This window comes from Clupea harengus, chromosome 23, assembly GCF_900700415.2.
Source record: "Clupea harengus chromosome 23, Ch_v2.0.2, whole genome shotgun sequence".
In the NCBI taxonomy this organism is placed as follows: Eukaryota; Metazoa; Chordata; class Actinopteri; order Clupeiformes; family Clupeidae; genus Clupea; species Clupea harengus.
Window position 1 is genome coordinate 535,305 of NC_045174.1, and position 20,371 is coordinate 555,675.

The 20,371-nt window shown below is 44.8% G+C and overlaps 1 protein-coding gene across 6 annotated transcripts in view; it reads right to left on the minus strand.

The window, feature by feature from the left end:
• The window catches only part of LOC105912905 (calcium-activated potassium channel subunit alpha-1-like), a 90,606-nt gene that overhangs the window by 65,131 nt on the left and 5,104 nt on the right, over positions 1–20,371 (minus strand). For all 6 annotated transcript variants that reach the window (XM_031560793.2, XM_031560794.2, XM_031560795.2 and 3 more), the window contains exon 2: positions 10,886–11,056. In XM_031560793.2, the coding sequence (XP_031416653.1) occupies positions 10,886–11,056 (171 nt within the window). The remainder of the gene's footprint in view (positions 1–10,885; positions 11,057–20,371) is intronic.

Consider the following 20,371-nt stretch of genomic DNA (forward strand, 5'->3'; position numbering starts at 1 on the left):
TTGTGTGTGTATATATATATATGTGTGTCTGTGTGTGTGTGTGTGTGTGTGTGTGTGTGTGTGCAACAGATTAAAACTCACAATATAATTGATTCCAGTTGTGGCTTACTGCATTAATACATAAAAGTTCAGACAACATAATATCTTAAGCCTCTCTCTTTACCCTTCTGTGATGACTGCGCAAAACAATTTTCATAAACACAGATCAGAGAATGGAAAGAGGACTTTCTCCACTGATCTTGTCAATGACAGAAGATTACGCTGGGCGATGCGGTCTTCCCTCTCTGCTAGATCGCTTAAAGCCGCTTCGTGGTAATTTCATGACTTTCGTCGAGCGCGACAAATCTTATTTCAACCAAGATCCATTTTATTTCTCCTCTCTCATATCACCCGCCTTCCTTTAAATGAGTTCATCTCAAACAGACACCTCTCTCTTAATGTTCTCTTGGTCGAGTGTTTTCACTGGGGTCTCAAAGGACTTTCCCACGTCATTCTGGCCTCATTAGTATGTTTGTATGTTGCGTGTGTTCCTGGAGGAGATGGGTGAGGATGGTAGATAATGTGTGCTGTTTTAAAGCCCAGAGACCATAAGCGAACTGGACTACGTCATCTGGAGAGAACTGCACAGCAGTAAAGAGAGTTGAGGGAAGCCAGAAACTAGAAAATAAACGTGGTGATGTGGGCTTGTTTTACTCTTAAATAGCAGTCTCTCTCAAGCATCCACACACAGACACAATGTCCTCTTAGTTTAACACACACACACACACATTTTGTCTGCTCTTCGTAACATCTGCCATATCTTTCATTTAAACCAACATTTTGGTAAATCTTAACTAAAACACAAACATAATCTCACAGATTATCCCCATCTGAGATCATATTATTTCCAAAACTTTAGACATACAGAAGATACATTTTGGTTTGAAGCATCTCAAAGCCATAACGTTCAACATTTAAAGTATTAATTATTAAGCATTAATTAAGAAACGACAATTCAATATATTTTATCAACAACACTTTTGCAAGAGTTTTGATGACCTAAATCTTTATCAAATCACTTAATCTTTATTTTGTCTTGCAGGTTGGCAACTAAAGCGGACTGCAGAGCAACCAAATGTTTTAGATAATGCCATTATATCATCACGTTTACCCCAAATAAATAAACTCGCTTGTTTATCCTCTATCCTGATTCTACTGTCTGGCCCCCACAATAGTGACTATGGTTATGTTCTAAAGCAGAACGCTTCATAATCCCAAACCTAGGGAGAAATCTATTTCATAACCCGGTGAGGAGAAATGTCGTAATCACTTTCATAAACCCTTGTTGTATGTGCATACCCGTCATCTATTTTCAAGACATATTACTGCAAAAAGGGATATACTGAAGTACGTCTTCATCTTGTACCGATATATATTTTTTATTTCCCAAACACAACGGTCAGCAGTAAGGCTTCATATGAATGATTCCTGAGCTCGTTATGGGGGAGACTGGCACATACGGGAAACAGGTCAGCAGCAGCAGCAGTTACAGTGGGCTTAGTAGATAATGCCTCAGGCTGTCGCCTCCTCATTGAAAGCCCACTGGAAATACTAGCAGTGGACGATGACAGCCACACTAAGCACCCCTAGTCCTTCAGCAATTGAGCCTCATGCTGGGCGGCTGGGCCTTTGGGAAGGAAGGCCTGACAGCTAAACACTGGATGTAAATAACTTGTGTGATCAGCTGCCCTTGTCACTGGAAAGGAATAATCAGTCCCAATCAACCAATGATGTATTTTATACTTTTGTATATATCATATTATACTATACTATATTATATTATATTATATTTCCAGGGGTTTGGGATGACAGAAAAGGACTTCCTCAGTACATCACTGTTTCATGACAAGCCTCACCCATCAGACGGATGTCCGAGTCTACTGAATGAACACAATGAAGGAGATCTCCCTGCCTCCCATCTGTCTGAGACTGGGGCCGGGTGGAGATGACAGTCACAGGAAAACAAATCTCACAAAAGCCCACGCCCCGTCTCTTTTCCACAGCTTGGTGCGGTGTGCAGCTTGTCACTGTGCCAGCCTATCGAGGCAGGGTGTGTGTGTCTCTGTGTGTGTGTGTGTGTGTGTGTGTGTGTGTGTGTGTCTGTGTGTGTGTGTGTGTGTGTGTGTGTGTGTGTGTGTGTGAGCAGGATCTCTGCCAGAGGCTTCCCCATTTCCATGTGCACACAAGCACACACACACACACACACACACACACACACACATCTGAACACACATACACATAGATGTACACATGAACACACAGACAAACACACACACACACGTGCACAAGAGCCCACTTAACACACACAGACACACACACACACACACACACACACACACACACACACATACACACACACACACATCTGAACACACATACACATAGACGTACACATGAACACACAGACAAACACACACACACATGTGCACAAGAGCCCACTTAACACACAAACACACACACACACACACACACACACACACACACACACACACACACACACACACACACACACCAGCTTAAATCAGCATCCTCTGTGTAACCCCACTCTGAGAAGAGAACTCTCTCTCTCTGGCTCGTTGTGAACTTCAGTCCTCGTGCACTAATGGAGTGAAATAATGAAACGGCTCTCCTCACATTTCAATCCTGCAAAGAGGTTATTAAAACCCTTTCTCATCTGCACTAATACAGACGGGAATACAGACGGGAATGATTTATGATCAGGTAAAGATGAAATACTTCACACAGCAGCGTTGTTGTATAGGCGAAAGCTTTCATGCATCGTTGGTTATTATTTACAATGCATGCAGACAAACACAGTTTTAAACTGAACTTCAGATGTTTGTGAACAACTGAATGGATTGTTTGTGTGTTGAGAGTTTTCGTCACTCACATTGAGGTTTAATTTCTTCTCAAGACTGGGGGTCATTGAAACTGAAGGGTCAAAACACTTGAAATCTAGACAGTCATGCATTTTGACTCCAGCCAGAATCAAGGGCTCGCGAAAACTGATCCATTATTTCCCCTCCACTTCCAAACTGTCCCCTCGCTGAAACACTACACTGACCGCGTGGCTTCGTGTGCCCCTGAGGACCGTCAGGGAAGCCACGACGAGTGATGCCATCGTTACAAAAATCAAGATGGAGGAGGCCGATAAGGGCTTTTTCATGGAACAGGTTGGTCCACTAAACCACTGAACTGTAGCTCGCCTTAATTAAGCCACCCTCTCTTATCTGAGATCAGTTCCTGCTTTGGTTTCAGAAAGGAATGGGCGGAGGTGCCGTGTGCCAGGAACTGCCCTGTGGTCTGTGTAACGAGCCTGAAGCCCTTCCAGCCTATGGGCACTACACCACTTCGACAGGCTGAACAACTACAGAGATTTTTTTTGTTATTAAAAGTGTTTCATTTTGGGGGGCATTGTGGCACAAGCCGATAAGCCCCCCCCCCCATTTACGCGGGGACACGGGTTCAAGTCTGGCCTGATGTTGTTTCCCGGTCCTCTCCCCACCTCTTCTCTGCCTCGCTTCCTGTCATCACTTCACTCTCCTGTACGATTAAAGGCATAAAAATCCCAAAATAAATCTTAAAAAAAAAAAAAAAAAAGTGTTTCATTTTGGAAAAAAAATTGACTAAATAGCGAGCAACACAAACAATGCTCTTTGAAATGCAAATTGAACCGCACAGATCAGTCACAACAACAACATCAACAACAACTATTCTCATCATCATCACTAAATCATAATAAGCTAAATCCAATACGATACATGACTCTATAATCAGCACTGCCACAGTCTGCACATGCTGTACACCACTGAGATACCTCACCATACACCAATAACTTTGAGATACTGGACCATCATACCTCACCATACACCACTAACTTTGAGATACTGGACCATCATACCTCACCATACACCACTTACTTTGAGATACTGGACCACTGAGATACCTCACCATACACCACTAACTTTGAGATACTGGACCATCATACCTCACCATACACCACTAACTTTGAGATACTGGACCATCATACCTCACCATACACCACTTACTTTGAGATACTGGACCATCATACCTCACCATACACCACTAACTTTGAGATCCTGAACCACTGAGATACCTCACCATACACCACTGAGATACCTCACCATCCTGGACCACACGGTTCCATCATACCTCACCATATACCACTTACTTTGAAGTCACAACCCCCCCCCCCCCCCAAAGATCACTACGTTGTGGCCTTAATGTGCAAACTCTGACACTTGTGGCATCCTCTTGCTGCGAGGAGTCTATATGTACACTTGATGCCTTGTATTACAGCCACAGGCATCAGTGTGGATTACTGAAGCATGTGTGGTGTCCCTGGATGTGTGTGTGATGGTGTCAGACAGTATTTGCAGCTTAAGCCTGTACCGACAGAGTTTAGTGGTAGAGTCGCATTTCATTTAATTGCACCAGCGACCAAGCGTCCTTGCACGTCTGCCTGTGTAGGCTGTGACTGTGATCGATTCAAATTGTTTTAAAAGCTATATGTGCTTCTGAATGGTCCCCCTGAGCTGTAAAACTATCAATGAGTTCTTTATAAGTGTTAAATGTTCCCTTATGAAAGTAAGCTGAAGGATTCTTTAGGGCTCTGAACAGCACACTATAAGTTCTACAGGTCTTAGTTAGGCTGTGAAATGTTAAAATAATCCTCTTGGGCACCGAACAGCACACTTTTAAATCCACAGAGAGTACCCACCTTACCAGGGTGAGATTGAGGAGGGTGTTTAGCCTGCGTTTTTCTGGTCGGCACGTTAGCCTTAAACGCTAATTGAACATGGCGCACAGCTAAACAGCGATGATGAGTGGAGTTTATGAACGATGATCTTCACCCGTGTAGCCATCCACATCTAACTTGGCTAATGGCACGATGATCAAGTGTTCAAAATGAATCGCCTGTTGCATGCCCTCATTCTATTGGGTGAGCCAAACCTGTATGTTATGGCCTTTCAATGTGCATGTTGTGCGAGTACAGTTTCAAGCAGACTGCTGATGAGAAATGTTATCCATTTTATAATTTTATACATTCTATAAGGCTCAGAAGCCAGCGAAATGCTTCGATGTCGCATTATGAAATGTATATCACTAAACTCTTTCAGCAGATTGCTCCTACTGGTGAATATGCTGAATCCCCATCGGTGGCGATGATGTTCTTTCTGTCTCCCCTTGAGCAAACTCGAGTCATTCTTAAACACCCGATCAACGATTAACAAAACACCCTTGGTTCATTTGGCCCTTAATATCCAGTGCACTGGACTAGTTGGTCATTCCCCCCATGCTTCAGTGATCTCTCCTAGGAGCCATCTCTCACTCGCTTGTCTTTAAACTGAGGATTAACTCCGGAGTAGTCTAAAAATAATGGCCAAACTATGAAAATGGTGCCAGTGGTTTCCTAATCTTGTTTCTACTGAAATGTAGTTGAAATAATGGAAAGAGACAGAAAACAGGATGCTTTCCCAGACATACAAAGCATTAAGTGTCAATGACGCAAAATCACATTTTCCCCTTCCCTTCCAGGAATGCTACAAAACTGCTTAAAGGCTGTCTGTGTAGGTGCATTCATCTAAGAGGCCTGTCCATTTCAATGTACCACATTCTTTGAGTGATCCCTCCAAACTCTACCCAGTTGGTACTTGTGTACAGTGGGCATTAATCAACAATAGTGACGTCACCATCACATTACTTTTAGCCAGGGGCAAGGGGGGGGGGAATAGCCTGAGTGCTTCAGTGCAAACTAATGCGATGAAAATTAATTGGTTGCTAAGATTAGCATTTCAATAAGGCTGGCCTTTATGTAAACAAAAGTGAAGTGCATGATTAAAACCTGTGACCTGCCATTTATAGGATTTCCCTTTCACTCTATCATTCTCAGTCCAAGGATTGTTTAATCATTTATATGGTTGTGTCTGAGCTTTTTTTTAATAATTATTTTATACCTATCAGATGGCAAAATATTCCTTCAAATATCCTCACAAGCATTAAATAATAGATGTTGTTGTTGGCTTCACCTTGGTGTGATTTTCCAGCCAGTGGGGTTGATGTCAGTCAAAAACCTTTGCTTTGACTGACATCAACCCACTCTGGAGGGACTCAAGACCGTCACACAAGTGGAACACATTATGGGCTGATCACATTATGAGAAAAGTAGATGGATGGTATACTGTCTGACAGGAATTTGTATTTCAACCTAAGCACAATTATACTATCGGCAAAAATATAAAGCACTGGTGCTGATAAATGGTATATTGATTCTATGTATCCAAATCCTTCTAAGAACCTAATCTGGAAAAAGCCTTTTAACTGGGCAGTGCTTGTCAGTGTCTGCTCCAATGCTGCTCCGATCTCTGGGCTTCTCTGTAGCAACAGAGTTTGCTGTCTGTGCCAGAATTCTTCTGTACATGATCTGCTGCCAAAAAAACAGATTAAGACGTGACATGTCCCCCTCTCCTCTGCTGGGGATACCTTAGCCACACAGAGGCTGACACTGGGGCGGATACAGCCCAGATGCGGCCCAGATGAGGCTCTGATGTGGCGCCGATCCGTGCCAGAGGTGTCTGCTAACGGGGGGGAAATTATGTTGGCAGAGCCATCCTGCTGCCAAGACCTCGGAGCATCAGGTGATTGGACAGATAGAACCTTGGACGGTCAGGGTCGAGCGAATGGGCAAACAACACAACAAACATAAGCACAGAAACATATCCAGACACACAGACACACACAAACGCATACGCTAACAAACACGCAACAAACACACACACACACACACACACACACACACACACACACACACACACACACACACACACACACAGACACACAGACACACACTCTTACACACACACACACACACACACTCTCACACACACACACACACACACACACACACACACACACACACACACAGACACACACACACACACACACAAACAAAACAAATGTGGTTGAGGAGTGAGGGAGCCTACACTGGACAGATGAGCAGGTGTCAAGCAGGAGGTGCTTGTGGGTGACACACAGACTTGTTCCCCAGGTTGGAGCCTCTCCAGCTGGCCACAGGACCAAACTACACTGGATCACCTCCCAAAAGGAAGAGTGAAATAGATCTCCTGAAAATCTCAGTGCACCACTTTGTGCATCTCTGTGTGTGAAATAACACGTTAGCATCCCAGCGATGGATTTTTACTGTCAAGAAATCTACCCGAAAAAGTGTGGCAGGGATCATAACAACACTGGCCAATGATGCCAGAATGTGCACGTCCAGATCACAACTTTTAATAAGAGAACCAGGTGTCATTCAGAAAGACTTATATTAGAAGGCAGATATGGTCCTGTAAAATAAAACTTTTCCCGTGGTGACGTGAGTTGGAATCTTCTACTTGGCCAGACGAAATCCTCTCAGTTACCGTGGCCAGTCCACCACAGCACCCTGCTCTTCAGGGCCGTTTGTGTTAGACAAGACAAAGCATTTCAGGTCACTGGCGAGGCGACAGGGAATGGCCAGGGGATGAATTAATAATACGCAGCACTTTAAATAGCCGGGTGAAATATCTCACAGCAGACGCAGTGGAGAGCATGACTGGTGCTGCACCTAGTTCTAGACAGGAGCCCAATCAAGGCGAGATCTGGGCCGGGTGCGGCCCTCATCCGGCTCAGGGTCAGCGGCTATCTGGTTTGATCCTTAAAAGTGCCCGTCACTGAAATAACTCAACATGGCCGCAGCAAACAGTGCTGTGTTAAAAACCACCATTTTGAATGCTAACCCCCAAAAGCAACTCCTTAAACATCTAAAAAAAAGACTAAAATTAAAGTAAACAAACATGTTGTGATGAACTGACATCAATTCATTCACCAATACGGAATACAACCAATACCATACCAGTACTAGACAGAATACACACGTACAACATGTCAAGCAAAGACTTGACCTCTGCTACCGACTGGAAAACATATCGCCACACAGAGCAAACATTGCGGTCGCTCAATTGTCAGTAAAAAGCCCTTAAAGGGCTCGGCGATGCACAAAAATAGCCCCAGCCACCTGCTCCGGCAACCCAGGTTTTATTTGGGGGCTGTGGGCAAATAATGAATAGGCAGTGCTTTTGTCTGCGAAACACGCGTTTCCCTCCTCTTTCAGTATCATGTCATCAAATCTGTAATGAGTCGTAGACTGACAGATGTGGACTGATAGGGGGGCGGCCTCGCACACACACACACACACACACACACACACACACACACACACACACACACACACACACACAGTCAGGCTGTGAGAAAGGAAAATTTTGTCTGTAGAGATAAGCCTTTATAGACAAAGCTTAAGGGAGGGGGAGGCTTGGGGGGGGGGGTGTTGGTGGTGGTGGTGTGGGCTCTCAAATCAACGGACGTTGAGGGCGATATTTGATCTTTTGTAATCTGCAAAGTCGTTGTTGTGACCCGAAAAATGGCCACCGAGACGGACCTGAGGCCTATCCAAACACACACACACACACACACACACACACACACACACACACACACAGACACCTGTTTCCCACTGTTCAATGTAAACAATTGACTGGTCAATGCTGTGGGCTCAATGCACAAGGGCATCCAGTGTACTGTGTGTCTTTCCCCAGACCCAAATACGCTCTCAGATGGCCACAGATATAAAAGCTTTAATTTGTCCCCTAAACAAGCTGACATAGAATACACATCTGCTGCTCTTAGGTAAGCTGCTGTTGCCATGGCGACAGACCCGGGGTTCACTAAACATTAATGCCTGTGTGTGTGTGTGTGTGTGTGTTATCGTGTCAATCTGCGTCTGTGTGCGTGTGTGTGTGTCATCGTGGGTTGTCACAACTGAGGAGGGGCATTGATGAAAGACATTGGTCCTCCTCCACCAATATACACACACACACACACACACACACACACACACACACACACACACAGATATGCATCCTGTGCTGTATCCATATACTCACACACAGACACACACACACACAGAGACACACACACAAATACACAGAAACTATATGTCCACACACACTCACAAAAATTGTTCATCACTCCACAAAGTACTTCTAAACAATTGGCTGCAAAATTCTTTCGGAGCCCAAAACAGACTAAGAGTGAAGACATAGTCATTACAGAGCAGTGAAGCTGCTGCCACTGCCACTGCTGCTGCCACCTTCGTGCAGAACCACCACCTCAGGGGGATAAAGCCCTCAGCAGAACCATGGCCTTGATGAGCTACGTTACTCGTACCCACGCACCCTATACCGCCACCATGCTAAGAGCTAAAAGGCAAGTGCTGTCAGACAGTTTGCTATCGGATCTCCAAACTCATATGGCGGGACCTTGGACGATTTATTTTCCTGTCAAGGACGGCGCGACAGGAAGGGAAACAATCAAATTTTTGGAGGGCCGTGTCTGGCAGCGTCTACTGTAAGGCTGACCCATAAGGCTGGTCAGCCAGGCAGCCGGGCAGAGTGATGAGGTCGGCCCTAATCTCACGCCGATAAATCTTCACTTAATCCCAACGCACAATGTAATGAGGATAACAGGAACAGCGGCGAGAAGAGAGACGACATGCGTCTCCGAGCGTGTAGGCGACTCTCGCAGCGCTGCATGCAGCCTCCGCGAAAGCTTATGCCATGTGGAATGAATGAATGAATGAATGAATGAATGAATGAATATGCACTTACTGGCAAAAATTCCAGCCAATTCATTACACCAGATGAAGGTGTGATACTCCGGACAGACAGACAGACAGACAGACATAGACAGATAGATAGATAGATAGATAGATAGATAGATAGATAGATAGATAGATAGATAGATAGATAGATAGACTTAATCTTATTGGGTGAGGGGGCGGAAAGAAGGATTAACAATTCAATGGTATGACTAGTCTCTCCTACTTAAGTGCATCGGCCTCTGATTTGGCAGTTCCCATTACATACCATATGCCAAAGAGGACTGGAGTGTGCTATTAGACTCTGACGCTAGTTATAAATATCAGTAAATATCAGTAAATATCAGTAAATATCAGCCACGCTTTGGGCAAGTGGCCATTAGACATAGTTAATGGCCAAACTCATACAGTAAGCCACTTGCTTGGACGCCAGGGCCAAAAAAGACACATAATGAGGGTAGAATGGCTCCACAGCAGGAGGCCACCAGTGATCTGTAGGAGCTATTCAAACAACACAGACCTAGACACCATCTAAGTGAATTTGCCTTGTGGACATCCAAAGACTGACACAGCTGTGCCATGCTGAAAGGTGGGATTAAGAGCCCTGCTACGTAGCCATTCTACATTTAGATGTTTACATTGAGTCACTCTTCAAGCGCAGCCGTCCAATGCAGTTTACAGCATGGTCAATGCCTGCTTTTATCAACATGTCCCTGTCCTGGGAATTGAACCCGTGACCTTGGCATAGCTTGAGCTAATGCTAACCAGCTGAGCAAGCGGAGCTAAACAAACAGCGTTATGTGGTAATTGTGATTCTCAGGCCACAGCCTCGGAATGCCAGGCGGCTATCCAGGCCATGTGTAAGATAAATTTGAAGTATCAAATGTATCAAATGAAATGTATCAAATGAAAAAAGCCAGACGAGACAGCAAGTTCAAACTGGGCCAGAAGGCTGTGTAAAAGGGCTAGTGGAAACTAAGTTTAGAGAAGAACATTATTTGCCAGTCTGTGGCGCAGATAAGGGAAAGCTTTTGGACAATAAGATGTGTCAGCAGATGGAAAAACAGAAGTTCTACGAATGGTGTGGCCTTGGCCTGTGCTCTGTGTGGGTGTCCTGGAATAACTCACCAGGACGCGTCCGGTGAGTGTCTGCGCCGAGATCATGACCCCGGCCCAGTCTTTGACCGAGGTCATCCAGCCCACCTCGCTGGCGGCCACCAAGCCCTCCTTTCCATCGCCACTCTTGATGACCACGCCGTCCACGCCAATAACTGTAGGATTGACGACTCTCTGAACATCCTGAAATATATCAGAGAAAGGGAGAGAGAGAAAGAACATCAGAAGAGGAGAGAATAAGCACCAGAGAGAGAGGGGGGGGGGGGAGTAAGTGAATTATAGCCACCTGTCTCTTTTGTAGCTGAATGTCTCATAATATGTGGCGCTGTGCTAAACACCACACTGACACCATTGGAGAACAAAATGACTTTCTACGGCACCAATACACCATAGGCAGACAAACTGGGAAACAGCAACAGTCAAATAAACTTAGTGGACATACATAAACTATCCACAACGAGACGCTGAGATTGACAAAATCCAAAGAGAAACTGATGTCTACCGAGAGACATAAAGAGAACGTAAGACTTTCCGAAGCAATACAGCAGCACAAGATCCTTGAAAACCAAGACCTTTCAAACTAATTTGTGTATGTTGTGTGTGCAAAAAAAAAAAAAGATTTGTGTATAAGCTGCAGAATATTAATGTAACTGGATGATGAGCTTGTTTTGGAATGGTGACACAAGCTTGACTAAACATAATATCATGGCCACTGATCAGTGTGTCACCATGGTATCCATGACCATCAAAGTGTGTGTGGGCTGTGTGTGGACTGGGAGAGGCATGGGGCCAGAAGCTGGGAACAAGCACAGGGAACAGAGCCCGGAATGTTCTGCAAAGATAGGTTCCAGTTCCACCCTCTCATTCTGGAACCATTTCATTGTGCCACGCACTTTTCCAAATTAGATTCAGATCCTTAGTCTGAATCATAGCCATACATCATCAATACCTCTGTTTGCTAACATATTAATGTTGTTGTTTTTCACAGGTAAAAAGGTAATAGACCACACTCAAAGTCCTTGAGAGCGGCTGTGAAGGAGGACTACAGTTGCAGGGTAGGAGAAGCCGAACTTCTCAAGCGCTCACTTTGTGTTAGCATTCGGCGCTACGTTGACGCGTGGGCGTCACATCTTTTCAGAGCTCTTCCCGAGAACGAGCCGCTTCTGCCGCCTTTCCCCCCCCCCCCCCCCCTCCCCTCCACTTCCCCGTTTGATCTGCTCGACGGGGGACTTCAGACGCACAACAAAAGGTAGTGCGCAGCGCTGGGAGCGATCGCGTGTCCCTCCGCACCCACAACCCCCTGCACATCCACCCCAGTCAGTGCCTGTTGCTTCAAAGAACTCCCGGCATGCGCGAGTAAGTATGCAGCATGTGTTGCGCTCCCGTCCTACCATAAATCACTGACTATAGCCCAGCCTCTGTATGAATGTGACTCACGCAATGAATGGGCGTAACCCAGCAAGTCACGAAAAGACAAAGTGTGCGTCACAGTTATGCAGAGTATACCATCCTAGGTAAGTGTGTGTGGAAGACATGGTCTGGGAGAGGTTGGAGCGTGGTGTGTAATTCTATCCAGACTTTTATTAGAACGTTGTCAATCTGACAATGTTGACATCGCATGGTTAACAACAGTAATGGTGACAACAGTTTTGGATGAAGATAGAGCTTTAATTTATCAAATTGATCTTACCTTTGAAACCTCATATTTGTTTTTTTCTAAATAGACCCCATCCGTAACATCACAATTCCAACATAAATGACTCACTGGAAAGACCCATTGCCATGTAGAGCAATGCTAATATGTGCCTTTTGACAGACATATCTAGTTGTATGGAGAAGTCTGTTTAGTATGACGTAGCAAGCCTACGTGGAAAAGATGATCCACTTCCTCTTAGCCTGATTTCAGTTGTGATGAAGGCCTGACCTCATAACCAGCATGCCTAGGCATACTGTGCATGTTATTTTTATGCCTGACATGACAAAACAGTATTAACGTTTCAACACAGTCACTGGCCGTGTGAGTGCTCGGCATAACAATACTGCCAAAGCTGTGGTATGAACAGGGGAGGTGGCCTGCAGTGCAGTACAGTACAGGGTCCTGCCTTTAAGGAAGAACCGCGGGTGCGTTTAGGCCAGACCAGGATTGACATGGTCAGATTGAGGCTGACAGGATCTGAGCAACTGACCTTTTCTCACAGTACTGGCATTCGTTCAGTACTACTACGGTTTCATTTCACCGAGCTGCAGTTAGCCTAGCTATTAAATAAAAACCCTAAAGGTTGAACAGAGCCATACATGTTATATGACTTTCCTCTCCAACAGAGTTAACCCCATGAACTTCCCTATCGCCACAACTTGAGCTACGTGAGTTTGCATTCAGTACAGCTCATAGAAAGCACCGGGGATATGACTTCACCACATATGTAGAAGTTAAACACAGCCTCACAATTCACAAATATCAAGAGAAGGTCAGACCCAGCACAGGGTTTGCATCCTCCAGCATCCACTCATCTAGAGCCTTAATCCACACCCTCTCTCCCCCTCTCACTGTCCATTTTAATCAGTTTTGCCAAGGATTGGTGGGAAGCTGTTCGAAAAACGAAACAAAACAACAAAACAAAAAAAAAACACAGCTACAGTTGCCACAACATTACAGCCACTGCAGCAATTTAGCAAGCCCTTTAAGTGCTCTCCAGCATTAAAATCAGGTGTCCTACTATAAACGCCCTCAGTGGCTCTGACTGAATACATGAAGGAAATCGAGTCCCGTAATTGCTCGTGCGGGTACGCAGAAATGCCACTCGGCTCGGAGAGTGTGCCTACTCCACTGCAGTGGGAGATAATGAATTTAATACCAGATCGCACTTAATGGCCCGATTAGCCAGCGCTGGTAGAACACCGACATAAATAAAGGGCGATCCTGTGGCCTCTGTTTGAAATGAGCTGTGGACCACCCTGGCCTAATTGCTAAAGCCTGTTCAAGGAGGAAGACGAGGAAAACGAGGAGGAGGCAGGACGGTGCCAGGGGTGTGCCTCGCCTTCAATGCAGCTGTTAGGCAGACTTTACTACACAGGGGAGCAGGAGGACAATTCCTGGGAGATATGTATTTATAACCATAACCAGACACACACACACACACACACACACACACACTTTCTGAATGTGTGAGAGTGGCCAGTATATACAAAGAAGAAGAATGACAGGGAGGGGGTATAGAGGGAGGTGAGAGAGAGAGAGGGAGAGAGAGAGGGAGAGAGAGAGAAGGAGGGAGGGAGGCCATTATATGGACAGAGGGCTAAAAACAGGGAGTGAAAGAAGAAGAGAGGAAAGAGAGGAATGGAGCTAGAAAGAAGGTGTGGCAGAGGTCTGAGTAAGATGAAGGGCAATCGATGGAGCCTGGCACTGAAGTAGGGCGAGTGGCTCCAGGAACACCAGAGAGATGGAGGGTGAGAGGTGGGACTGTCAGACCGGCCATGGGTTGTTGTGGCACAGGGGACAACTGCATCATTTAACTGAGTATGGGTTCAATATTTCATGAGCCACTGCCGAAAAGAACACTCTTGTAAGGAGAAGTTTACTGTTTGTTGTAAACGTTTGGTATAAACATTTACATGTAAATGGTATTTACAATGGCATTTCTTTAATACAATTAATTCATCCAGAAACACTGTAGAAACACTTTGGAATATTTCTTGTTTGCTAGCTCTAGCCCACACTGTCGATGCGTCACTAAGGCAAGAGTCATTACGTTATGTAGTGTTAATATCCAAATGCCTTGGCAATTTCTCTTGTGATTCAGCTTCCTTCACAACACGCTCCCACAGGAGAAAACGGAACAATTAACAAACAAGACACGACAAAAGACAGGGTATAACCTGTTTTTACAAAAGTTTCAGGAGTTTGTGGACTTGTTCTACTGTAAATCATTTTCCCCATCCTCAGGGAAAAACACGAACTTGTCGCCATCACAGTTCAATGCTCATCTTCTAGTTCGACGTGCAAGGCATGCACATCTTGTGAGGACCAAATCACAGTTCATTGCTCGTGTTGTAGTTTAATGTGCAAATTGGGCACTTCTTGTGAGTACAGATTCTACCTCTTGACACTCTCTTGAGACGCAGCGCTTGTCGAGGCAGCCAACTGTGACACTGTGTCGGGTTAAGCTGTCCAGAAGCCCTGCAAAACACTGGTGCGAGCAGATTGGAGAGTGAATCAAGAAGATATGACAGTCCATGGTTCTCCCTCAGGCATTCAAGGTGTTACTGAGTCTGCTAAGTACAGCCACGGCTTCAAGGCTCAGTGAAGCAGAGTCTTAAGAAACCCTAAGAAACCAGGGCCATGGCTATCACTACACCAAGATGAAGACATCTCTTTTCCAGAACATGCAGAGATTATAACATTGCTACAACAGCCAGATCTAGAACTCGGCCAGATACTCTACTACTATCTACTAGCAGTGTGCAAGTACACATGAAGACATAACCCTGGTGTGAGTCAAATCACCAAGACAAGCTGCCACGGCAACATGCAGATCTCTAGAAAAACTCTAGAAAACACATCTTTTGGAGATGCTTTCATGATACCGAAGAGAAGCGAAATGGGGAGAGGAAAGAGGAAGGGCGAGCATGAAAGAGACACTAGGAGATGGTGTGGAGCTCATGAAGAATACTTAATTGGCTCCACACAGCTGTCCTGTCACGGCTAATGATCGTGTCTAAAACAGTCCTCCTGAAAAAGGCTCTCCTTATAAATATTTGATTTAAACTATGGCAAAGTTCAAAGATAAATAGCCAGTGACATCCCCTGGTCCAATTAATGCTGAGAAGCTTTCTTCATGAATCAAAGCCGGGTAGGATAGATTATCAAAAAGGTGAACATGAAAAGCTTTTTTTTTTTTTTTTTCACACAGCATTTCTGGTGCACATGAATGCCATTTTGTTTTTGTGTATTTGTGTAATATGTGTTAACTTCTCAAAAGATACACAAATATAGTTAATCGAGTGTGTTGCATTTAAAGATGTTTTACCTCAGGTCCGGTTTCCTGAAGAGTCTCTTTCTGTGACAGCAAAGTTTCCATTTACAAGTTATCATGCTACAATCTCAGGTTGTATTTCAAACACCTGTGGGTGTGGATATCCAACATGCTACATGCTTTATTAGCAATATGCACCAACTTTATGACCACGTGGCTGAGTTTTTTTTTTTTTTTAAATCAAAGCTTTTAATAAATCTGTCTACTTTATATTCTGCTCCATTTGTTAATTTCCTCTATTTCATGTTATAAATAGACACTGAGGGAATCATTTATTTCGACAAACCCATTAAGAGAGAAGATGAAGTGTGCGAGCTGTGAGCATCCTGGCAGGTCTCTGCATTATTGAAACTCTTGTTAAGTCATTTCATGAGGTCTCCAGTCTCCAGACTGTAAATCTGTGAGACATAATATGTCTTTTTAAAGAAGAAGTCCAGACCTTTAGCTGAAACTCCACCAACCGGCGCAATGGGGGCTATAATTATAGAAGTATTATTATATGTCTATATACATATAACAGGGCAATTCATTGTGCATGATTATTGTAGAGAAGAAAGAAAAGACTCTTGTACTATCTAAAAACTGCCTATTGAATCCATGTTCATTAGCAGCAATCCCTCAACTACATGACCAGCCGACTCCTGCTTAGCTTTCTCATACAGACTATTTCTGTATGAAATGTTTTCATTTTTCAACTCCCCCCCCCACTCACACACATATATCTTCTCATCTCAGTTCTCAACTCAGCTCAGGAAATCAGAAGGGTTTTCAAACATCTCTGATTGGAGCACAGGGCCATTTAGTTAATTGGTGGAGGCCTCCGCACAGAGAAGTGCTTGAGGCTAGTTATTAGCGCGTTCACATTTCATCTCCCTCCGTGCTCAGAGAGGTTCGTGTTATCACAGGAGCTAAACAGACGTCACCAGATGGAGTGATGAAAAGAGACAGGGCAGACAGACACAGACCATTAAAGACCGACACGCCAAACAAATGAACGAATGCAGAGGCAAAAGCATGGTGATGAGAAAGACACTGAAGCAGAGATACGGTGTTTTGTGTCATGTAGGAATCTATTTGATGCTAAGGGGATTTACTGAATGAGCCAACGCTCTGCCCCCAGCCTGGATTGCTATACGAGGATCTCAATTAAAAGGCATCCTTGATTTTGCCCGGAACAAGACTGACAAGCAGGTTGATTTGAAGATAGTGATGAGAAAGAGGATGTAAATACAGAGGTTTCAATCCTAATTTGTCTGAGAGTCCGACTCACTGTGGTGATGCTGATTGCCGTTTGTATGATAGGGGTTGGGGAACACCTGGCACACATGTAATCAGCAAGGCCCTAGAGCTAAAGGACCAAACTAAAGACTAGATGTGAGGATGATGGAGCAGACGATTGAGCAGACGGCGATGAGGATTAACAGAGAACTGATAAGATAGATCAGTAGGTACAGAAATCTCAATCACAATCTAAGATCAGCGACAGGTAATTAGGTTTGCAGCACTTGGTCTGAAGGGTGGCCTTGTTTTAATGTTAGATAACGTGATTTTTAATCAAGAAATCCAATGCGTCTCATAATACCCAGCAAGTAGCCATCATAGTGCTCATCCTTAAAAATCCAAATAAAACCACATCTTGGCATGAACACGGTCTTCATTGTAAATCACGGAGCTTCCAGTGATTCCCACCCCTTGTGTTAACTCCACAATGCTTTACAATAACAATTTCAATTGAAGGCTTGGAAAAGGTAAGGATGCATATTCAAAGGTCAACATTTTGACAGTTTGCCATTCGTGCCTGACCATGCATTGTGATGCTTGGCGAGACGCCACTTCGCGATCAATCCATCCAGGCTGAAAAGACACATCGCTCTCCAAGCTGGCATTTAAATTCCGCCGTCTGACCTCCGCAACCACGAAAACCACACACGGCCCAAATCCCAATCACCATTAGCTGATTTAAGGCCCATGCATATGAAGGACGGGCTATCTAAAGGACTGTCCTGACAACCGTCCCATCTAATCACATTTCAAAACAGAACCATAGGGGATTTTGAAGCATACATTATAAGCTTCTTTATAAATGTAAAAATCTCTTTGGCAGTCTGTGCCTTACTGTGGTTATGCATGTGTGTGTGTGTGTGTGTGTGTGTGTGTGTGTGTGTGTGTGTGTGTGTGTGTGTGTGTGTGGTTGTGTGTGTGTGTGTGTGGTTGTGCATGTGTTTGCATATGCATGATCCCTGAACCAGACAGACTGGACACCAGACCAAGATAGAGTCAGTCAAAGGGGAAGTACGGTCAAAGTTCACGCCCACACACACACAGACACACACACACACACACACACACACACACACACACACACACACAGAGACACACACAGATACACACACAGACAGACACACACACACACACACACACACACACACACACACACACACACACACACACAAACACATTATGCTCTTTATGACTTTTTACTCTGTGGGGATTATGGTTTTATTATGATCCTTCACCTATTATTATGATGGTCTTGGATATTGAGATATTGACTTACAGCACAGGACTCAGCACGGGACCAGGGGATGCATTGCACACAGTGAAGACAGGAGGGGGAGGTAGGGAGGTAGAGGAGGAGGGGGGGGGAAATAAAAGAAGTTAATTTGCTAAATAATTACGGTGCTGCGTGGGCAAAAGTAATATGGTGATAGGGCATCAGTGGCCAGCCGGGGGAGAGAAAGCCCCATCTGAACTGTGAAGGTTGTCTGCGTCTGTGGTCCTCGCTGTGGCCTCCTGCTGTTGATCGAGGGCTCACCTGCTCCTCCTCAGCAGATAACGGCAGCCATTAATCAACACACAGCTCCGGAGATGGGAGGCCTCGTATTAACAGTTGAGTGCTCAGCTGTGGCCAGAGGCCAATATAATGGCCATGGGGGGGGGCAGGACAGGGAGGGTCACAAACACAACAAAGCGTGCAAACTCGGCCAATGAGAGAGTAGCCTTTCTAAATAACAACACTACAACAACAGATGGGACACACCCATTTGTAATGACAGCTGTTATGTTTGAGAAAGGTTGCTATGGGAGAACGAGGCTACAGCTTATCAGTTTCCATCTAAGAGAGATAAGAACCCGCCCCCATTCTGTTTCCCAATATCATCATATGCACAGACTGGGGGTGAGGTGTGTGTGTGGGGGGGGTGGATGAGGGGTGGGGGGGGGGGGGGGTGTGGATGAGGGGTGGTTGGTGTTCACACCACTTCCGCTGAAAAGCCCAGACAATTGCATAAGTGAGATTATGCCTTCTAAGGAAACACTTGAATGAACTGCTGTTACCAGGCAACAGGGCCATCCAATCTATACACGATATATAGGTGCATGACGCTGCATTTAAGCAGAAGGTGACAGAGGACTCTGGGGCACACGATCCTGTTTGGCGACGGTGTTTAGCTGCTACCAGACAACCGCGGTCCCGAAAGGAGGGGGCACAGGAAAGCCAGTCTTGTGCACCGCCAAAGTTGTGAGCTACACAAACATCCAAAGGGAGTATGAATAGATGTCCAACCATACCATAAACAACAGCATAAACTGCATTTGAATGAGGGAGGGGGGGCCTCGAGAAGAAATACTGTGACTGGAAGCCAAGAAAACAGAGAGAGAGAGAGAGAGAGAGAGAGAAAATTAAGAGAAAGAGAAACTAGCCAAAATACACTCATCCCCTACATGTAGCATTAGCGTCGGTCGGAGGACACAACCGTGCCATCATCTTGACTGCTGGAGGTTTTGCAAGCTTCTTTTTTTTGGCAGCTGGGCCGAGTTGATGGTTGCCACTCGATTGCATAATTACTGCAGAAATGACTCACCGCTAGGATGACAAATGGTGACAATGTTTAATTTATGCTCAGTGATTAATAGGTCCAGAGATAGAGAGTGATACTTCAGAAACAAGTCAGCTCATAAAACACTGAAGTGAATAGCAAATATTCAAATAAGAGAATCTTAAAACAACCATTACTGATATCAAGAGTGATTTTCCAAATGATCTGATTAAATACGCAGTGATTCAATTCTGTAATAATTGTCACTTTCACACACACACACACACACACACACACACACACACACACACACACACACACTCACACTCACACACACACACACACACACACTCACACACACACACACACACACACTCACACTCACACTCACACACACACACACACACACACACACACACACACACACACACACACACACACTCTCTAAGTGGTTACTCCGGTGGTAGGTACTGTGTCTACTGCAGATATCTATCTTTCATTAGAGATGTGGGATTTTACACTTCCTAGCTTTTTAGTCCTTGATATGTCACAACACAGGTGTTAATGTTGTGGCCTGGTGACTGTGGACTAGTCATGGGATGGTCTTGGGGTTACTGGCCTGGCCTGGGTATGGTCCACCAATAAAC